Here is a 7,736-nt window from a genome sequence, read left to right as displayed (position 1 = left end):
TCAAGAATCTGCGAAGTAGTGCGGGTCTACGACCACAACTGCCACCAAATCTCGCCATTTATCCGCCTTTGAGTTCAGCTCCCCACTTTGCTCCTCAATCAAACCACGCACCCAAACCACACACATCAACGACGTTCGACCACGACGTTAATCATTGATTGCCTTATCAGATTATGTGCGCTCCATCCCAAAGATAAGCTCCAAGTGCTCTCTCCATGTACCTACCACTAGGGGAAAAAGAAGAGAAGTGCCTTGCAGACGCTGGAATCTTCAGCACCGGTTCCTTTCATGCGTCGACGACGACGCCCGCCTTTCTTTCCCTGTTCAATAATGAAAGAAACCCTACCCGCCTTCTCAGCAAAGAGGCTCCACGTGTAAGAGCAGAATTTTTTAGATGAACAGATGAAAAAAAAATCATGCGGGTTCGCGGTGAGGATTTATCAACGGCTAACAAGTCAATGGCTGTCGATTTTCGCCGGTGACATGCAAATACTGAGCGCAATTGACAGCTACGCCGCGGTAAACTTGTTGATAGTTACGGTTTGGTTTCCCTGGCCATCAGGGTCGCACCATTGAGCCAGAAAGATATGCATAGATATACGTAGCTGGTGAACTATTATACGGGCACGGCGCAGTATTCAACACCAACTTCCAAAGCCGGGTGACCATCCAAGAAAAGGATATACAACAGCTAATGTATTGCATAGGGAAGTTGGACTTTTGCATACCAGAACCGGAGGCTGGCTGCTGGCCCAAGCAACAAGGTCAAACATGAGGAACGGGGCCCACACAGCAGCATTCTCCTTTTCCCCCTCCATGGGCTGAAAAACACGCTAGTGGCAAACGTGCAAAAGGAGCTGATTAGGATGTGCGTGCGTCCATAGCGCCTCGCCTTAGCCATTTTCTCCGAGGGAACGGCAGGCAGCTTCTTCCTCCTCCTCCATGCTGCTCTGCGCCACGAGCCCTTCGCCCATGGTGGTTGCCTAGGCAATCAGGGTCCGAGTAGCGCAAAGCAGCCCTTGCGGCACGCGAGTTTCATGAGAGAGGACCATGCAGCCGCTCAGCTCATCAAGCCGTAGCAGCAGCAGCAGATACACCACCAAATCGTCCCTGCCGTTCGTTGGCCTTGTCGCTGCCCTCCTGTTCTCCTTCGCCTCCCCGACCAGCTCCTGCACGGAGCAGGAGAGGGGCGCCCTCCTCGGCTTCCTGGGCGGGCTTGTGCCGGGTGGCAGCGGCAGTCTCAACGTGTCGTGGGTGAACGGCACGGACTGCTGCCAATGGGATGGCGTCCTCTGCAGCGGCGACGGCACGGTCACCGATGTCTCGTTGGCTTCCAGAGGTCTCAGAGGGGGCGTCTCGCCAAACCTCGGTGATCTTCCTGGCCTGCTGCGCCTGAACCTGTCCCATAATTCGCTTGAAGGCGGTCTACCGACGGAATTGGTGTTCTCCAGAAGCATTATTGTCCTCGACGTCAGCTTCAACCGCCTGGATGGTCGTCTGCAGGAGCTGCGATCCTCAGATACCGGCCTTCCTCTCCAGGTGCTGAATATCTCAAGCAATTTGTTTACAGGACAGTTTCCATCCGTGACATGGGAGGCCATGAAGAATCTGGTTGCTCTTAATGCGAGCAACAACACCTTCACAGGACAAATACCATCTTCTATCTGCACCAACGCCCCCTTATTTGATATGCTTGACCTTTGTTTCAACCAACTCAGTGGCAACATTCCCCCAGGGCTTGGCAGTTGCTCCATGCTGAAAGTGCTCAAGGTTGGACACAACAGCCTCAGTGGAGCTCTCCCGCCGGAACTCTTCAATGCTACCTCACTGGAGCAGCTCTCCTTACCCAACAATTTCTTGCAAGGAGTTATTGATGGCTCCCACATAGCAAAACTAAGCAATCTGTCTGTCCTTAATCTTGGATCGACTGGCATCAGTGGCAAGATTCCGGATTCTGTCGGCCAGTTAACAAGATTGGAGCAACTCTACTTGGACAACAACAAGATGTCTGGTGAGCTGCCACCGGCCCTAGGTAACTGCTCAAATCTCAGATACATTACCGTCAGAAACAACAGTTTTACGGGGGAACTTAGCAAAGTCAACTTCACCATGTTGGATCTGAGGACAGCTGATTTTTCATTGAACAACTTCACTGGTACAATTCCTGAAAGTATCTACTCATGCACCAACCTAGTTGCGTTACGGCTGGCTTTCAATCAATTTCAAGGCCAGTTCTCACCAAGCATTGGAAATCTCAGGTCCCTCTCTTTCTTTTCAATTACTGGCAACTCTTTTACAAATATCACAAGTGCACTTCAGATGCTCAAGAGATGCAAGAACCTCACCTCCCTGCTTATTGGAACCAACTTCAAGGGTGAAACCATACCACAGGATGAAAGAATTGATGGTTTTGAGAAGCTTCAGGTACTCACCATAGATGATTGCCCATTGGTTGGCCAAATCCCGCTCTGGATATCAAAGCTTGAAAAATTGGAGATGCTAGACCTATCATTGAATCAACTCACTGGACCGATACCATCCTGGATTGATGGGCTGGGCTTCCTGTTCTTTCTAGATATATCAAGCAACAAACTTACAGGGAATATACCAGCTGCACTGACAAAGATGCCGATGTTACTATCAGCGAAAAATGCTGCTAAGTTGGACCCAAAGTTCCTTGAGTTGCCTGTATTTTGGACACCATTACGTCAGTACCGGATGGTCAGTGCTTTTCCCAACAAATTGTGTCTGGACAACAATAATTTCACTGGTGTAATTCCCCCTGAGATTGGTCAACTAAAAATGCTTGACATTCTTAATTTAAGCTCCAACAGCTTAACTGGTGAAATACCACAAGAAATCTGCAACCTCACAAACCTGCAAACGCTCGACTTGTCAAACAACCAGCTCACAGGTGCAATACCATCTGCCCTGAATGGTCTGCATTTCCTTTCCAAATTTGATGTTTCTAACAACAAGCTAGAAGGGGAAGTTCCAAGTGGAGGACAGTTTGATTCTTTTTCAAATTCTAGCTACAGTGGGAATCCAAAGTTATGTGGCCCTATGATCAACAACGGCTGCAACTCAAGACCATCTTCAGCGTCCCCGAGACGTTGGAACAAGAAGAACATTACTGCTGTTGGATTAGGTGTGTTCTTTGGAGGGCTTGCCATTCTGTTCTTGCTGGGACGTCTGCTTATGGCCCTCAGAAGAACAAACTCTGTCCACCAAAACAAGGGTAGCAGCAATGGCGACATAGAGGTAAGTTCATTCACCTCTGCGTCAGATAACTTGTGCAATGTAATGAAAGGAAGCATTTTGGTGATGGTACCTCAAGGCAAGGGAGAATCAGGCAAAATCACCTTCCATGATATCTTAAAGGCCACAAACAACTTCGACCAGCAGAACATCATCGGATGTGGAGGTAATGGTCTAGTTTACAAGGCAGAGCTGCCGAATGGACCCAAGCTTGCCATCAAGAAGCTCAACGGCGAAATGTGCCTGATGGAAAGAGAATTCACTGCAGAGGTTGACGCACTCACCGTGGCGAAACATGACAATCTCGTGCCTCTATGGGGTTACTACATCCAGGGAAACTCAAGGCTCCTCATATATTCTTACATGGAGAATGGCAGCCTGGATGATTGGCTTCACAACAGGGACAATGGCAACACATTGCTTGACTGGCCAACAAGGCTAGAGATTGCACAAGGAGCAAGCCGGGGCCTTTCCTACATCCACAATATCTGCAAGCCACACATTGTACATCGTGATATCAAGTCCAGCAACATCCTTCTTGACAGAGATTTCAAAGCTTATGTTGCAGATTTCGGGCTTGCCAGATTGATCCGTCCCTATGACACACACGTCACAACTGAACTGGTCGGCACTCTGGGTTATATTCCTCCCGAGTATGGGCACGCATGGGTGGCCACACTGAGGGGAGACATATACAGTTTTGGAGTGGTGTTGCTTGAGCTGCTCACAGGGAAAAGGCCCGTCGAGGTCCTGTCCAAGTCGAAGGAACTTGTCCAGTGGGTACGGGAGATGACGTCCCAGGGAAAGCATACTGAAGTCTTGGATCCAGCGCTGAGAGAACAAGGGCATGAAGAGCAAATGCTGAAGGTGCTTGAAATTGCTTGCAAGTGTATAAACCATAATCCTTGCCAGAGGCCAAGCATCCAAGAGGTAGTATCCTGCCTGGAAAATGCAGATGTGAACCTGCAGGTGGAAATGTAGTTAAAAGTAGAGCAGATACAGGTGGTAATCTTGTGCTTTGCTAGAATAGGTGTAAACTGAGTAGAACGATTGTTTTCTAACAGATTGTACAGTCGTGTGTGTAGAGTACATCTCTGTACAGAAAAAAAGGCTTGTAGTTGTGAGCCCATATATTCAATTTTGTCTCTTTTTTGTGTGTGGAAAAATTTCAGCTCCAAACTCGGTTCCCCAATTACGGAAAATGGTATTCTCGTGCTTTGCTAGACTAGGTGTAAACTGGGTAAAAGGATTGTTTTATAACAAATTGTACAGTTATGTGTGTAAGCTGAGTAGAAAAAAAGGCTCGGAGTTATGAGCCCATATATTCAGTTTTGCCTTTTTTGTACGTGGAAACATTTCAGCTCCAGACCCCGTTCCACGATTACGGAAAGCGGGTTGACATGCGCCCCCGGGTGCTGTTTGAGAAAAGAGAAAGTCGGTTCAGAGCTGTTGTTGAATCCATCTTCATTTATTTGAGCTGCTCAGTGCACTTCCGAGAACAATCCTGCAAAACACAGTGGGAACATGTTGATATGCTAGCAGAATAATCTCAATTTCTCTGAGAAAGGCGCACAACACAACGTGGAAGTCCAACATTACAGCACCAAGTTGACTAGTTGTTCCTATGGCATTGAATTTATCTCTGAGACCACAATCACGCGCATATGGATTTACCAAGTCCTAACTGCTGCCATCGGAGAGCTAGTTTCAGTACTGTGCCAATATGAGGTCGGGGAATCGAACTGTGGAAGCGGCATTGATCCAGATTCCAGAGCGAAAGGAGTGCAACCCACAGGTCACGGACAACACATTGTCGCAGACTAACAACGATTTCTTCGAGCGCCATGAACAATCGCATCTACGGCATGAGGCGGGTTTGCTAATGGACGGGCACCGAAAGAAGAAAAGACAGCAGCGCCAGCAACAACCAAATCAAATTCCTAGGGCATCAAGTGGTTACCCCGTAGCGACCCTCAGTCGTCGCGCCACCGCAGCGCCTCGCCGCCAGCTCAACGCTTCCGATGGTTGCGCCCCGCGGCGGAAGGGGAGGCGGTCTCGCGTCGCCGCGGCCGGAGGTGGGGGAGGGGGGCAGTGGCAGACGGTGGCCGCGGTTGGCACGGCCAGAGCCCAGAGCCCATTTGGGCAAGTTTCCCCAGGCGTGCGGGCTGTGTGATTTTACTTTTTTGAGACAATTGCGGGCTGTTTGAGACAATTGCGGGCTGTTTGACAGGGCCCTCAGCCAGCTAAGCCGACCTGCAGCCCATTAAGGTCTGCACGCTCGCTCGCTCAGTTGTCTCGCCGGTTCCAGAAACAAAATTCCTACTTGGGCGAGCTCGAGGTGATCAATGCCAAGTCTCCGGCTGTCACGACGCAGAGATCCGCGAACCCAAGGAGGTGGCTGCCCTCGTCGGCGGGGAATGCCAAGATAAACGTTGATGCGGCTGTGTCTAGGCAGGGATTCGTTCTATTGGAGTGATCTGCAGAAATCATGAAGGCATGTTCATCGGCGCATTAACTTTTGGCTTCAACAACATTGTGGACCCACCGACCCTTGAAGCTCTAGCCATTAGAGAAGCCCTGGCACTGGCAGATGACCTATATTTGAGGCAGGTTGAAGTTGCATCGGATTGCAAAGTGGTGGTGGAAGATTCACAGAAGGATAATCTTGCGAGCTATGGTGCAATTGTCCATGAAATAATGGCTCACTCTTCAGCTTTCGAGTTTTGTAATTTTAAACATGAGTTTAGGAGCTCCAATTATGTATGAAGCTCGCAACTTAGCGAGGCATGCTCTATCTCTTGGTGGTGGCCGCCGTGTCTGGTTAGGCCATCCCGAAAACCTATCTTCCGTCCCTGTAAATATTGTGACGAATTAATAAAGCCTCGTGACGTTGTGTCGAAAAAAAACACGATTCCTTGAAAACAATTGTTAATTGGCATGTTTCTCAAAAAAAAATGGTGGGTTGGCATTTGCCAACTCTCTTGGTTTCAATAGGATTGAAGCGGAGTCAGATTCACTTCAAATAATTAATTTTGTTCTGATCGTGCAAGATGGTGGGATGAAGCTGCAACACTATTTGCGGAGTGTGTGGACATAGACACTGCAATTGGAAAGGTCATGTTTAATCACTGTTTTCGTTCATGTAATCAAGCGGCTCATGTGCTAGCCAACTTTAGTTTTTGTAATAACTCTACTCTTACTAGGTTTTTTCTTTTTGCAAACACTACTCTTACTTGGTTGGATGAACCTTCTGACTTTATTGTTGACAAATTCATAAACGATGTAAACGTTTTTGTGATTCAATAAAGCTAGCCATGATGGCATTTTCTAAAAGAAAGATTCCTTCAAAACAAAAACAAAAAAAGATTAGGTTTTTTTAGATAAAAAAATGTAAAATATCATAATTTCAAGGAAAGGCACGAATTTGAAAAATACAATAGAAATAATTTAAAATTGTTGACAAGTTTGGAAAATATATCAGCAAATTTGAAAATGCTCAGAAATTTTAAAATCAAGGATTTTTAAAAAAAATCACAATTTTAAAAAATGTTCACGATATTTTAAAATTTCATGTTTTTTAAATGTTCATGATTTTTTTTGATATAGTTTGGATTGCTTACCACATATGTCACGTGGTATATTCATGATCTTTACAAAATGTTCACTTCACAAATTTGGAAAATATTTGAGAATTCAATAAAATATTCATGGATCTAAAAAATCATGACTTTTTTTCCAAGAAGTTCATGTTTCAAAATGAAAAATCAAAAAAATGGAAAAAAGCTGAACAAATAGGTCCCACAAAACCAGAGAAACCCGACGCAAAAACCGGAAGGAACCCCGTTGAAGGGGAGACTATATCGACGGCCCACTCAAGACCTACCGCTGATGCTAGTCGGTGTGCTCTATGTAAATATCCGGGAACCCCTAAAAATGTAAATATTCGGGAAGCATGAAGAAATCTCTGTGATTATCTCGAGCACATCCTTCACGAGCTCCTTCACATCGGGGAACCGTGAACAAATCTCCCTGAACAAGCCAAATTTGTCGAGGACACAAGCCTTCATGAGCCACGAGACACAAGAGGAGTCGCCGTCACCCCTCTCCTCGACCCCCCTCCTTCCCGAGCTTTTCCCTACCGAACCTCTCCCTTCCGAACCGATATAGGGCTTCGAGCATCCATCGCCCCTCTCCTTGTCGGTGTCGGAGCTCCGTGGGGCAAAGCCCATGCGGGGGATAACGGCGACGACGGGGCCTTCCTCCGCCGCGGCTGTGGGATGCGGTTGTTGTGGAGATCCGAGCGGGTGTCCTGGAAATGTGAGTCCGGCGTCGGTGGCGTAACAGTGAGGGACCCTTCATCATCGATGGCTCACCTCGGCGGGGTGGCGGTAACAGGCGGTGGTGCGGCTCCGGTCGTTGATGACTCATTCTCTGCTTCCAGGGCCGCGTGAACGCCGGCGAACGCCTCGACCTGGTCG

General features: G+C 47.7%; 1 protein-coding gene across 1 annotated transcript; it reads left to right on the top strand.

Annotated features, from left to right (window-relative positions):
* Positions 1–862: 862 nt before the first annotated feature.
* Positions 863–4,424, top strand: LOC123159763 (tyrosine-sulfated glycopeptide receptor 1). Its single transcript, XM_044577579.1, has one exon. The coding sequence runs from the start codon at positions 1,051–1,053 to the stop codon at positions 4,237–4,239; it is 3,189 nt and encodes a 1,062-aa protein (XP_044433514.1). The 5' UTR covers positions 863–1,050; the 3' UTR covers positions 4,240–4,424.
* The last annotated feature ends 3,312 nt before the right edge of the window (positions 4,425–7,736 follow it).

The sequence above is a fragment of the Triticum aestivum genome, chromosome 7B (assembly GCF_018294505.1).
Source record: "Triticum aestivum cultivar Chinese Spring chromosome 7B, IWGSC CS RefSeq v2.1, whole genome shotgun sequence".
Lineage (NCBI taxonomy): Eukaryota > Viridiplantae > Streptophyta > Magnoliopsida > Poales > Poaceae > Triticum > Triticum aestivum.
Note: the sequence above shows the minus strand (reverse complement) of the source record. Positions and strands in the feature narration are given on the sequence as shown.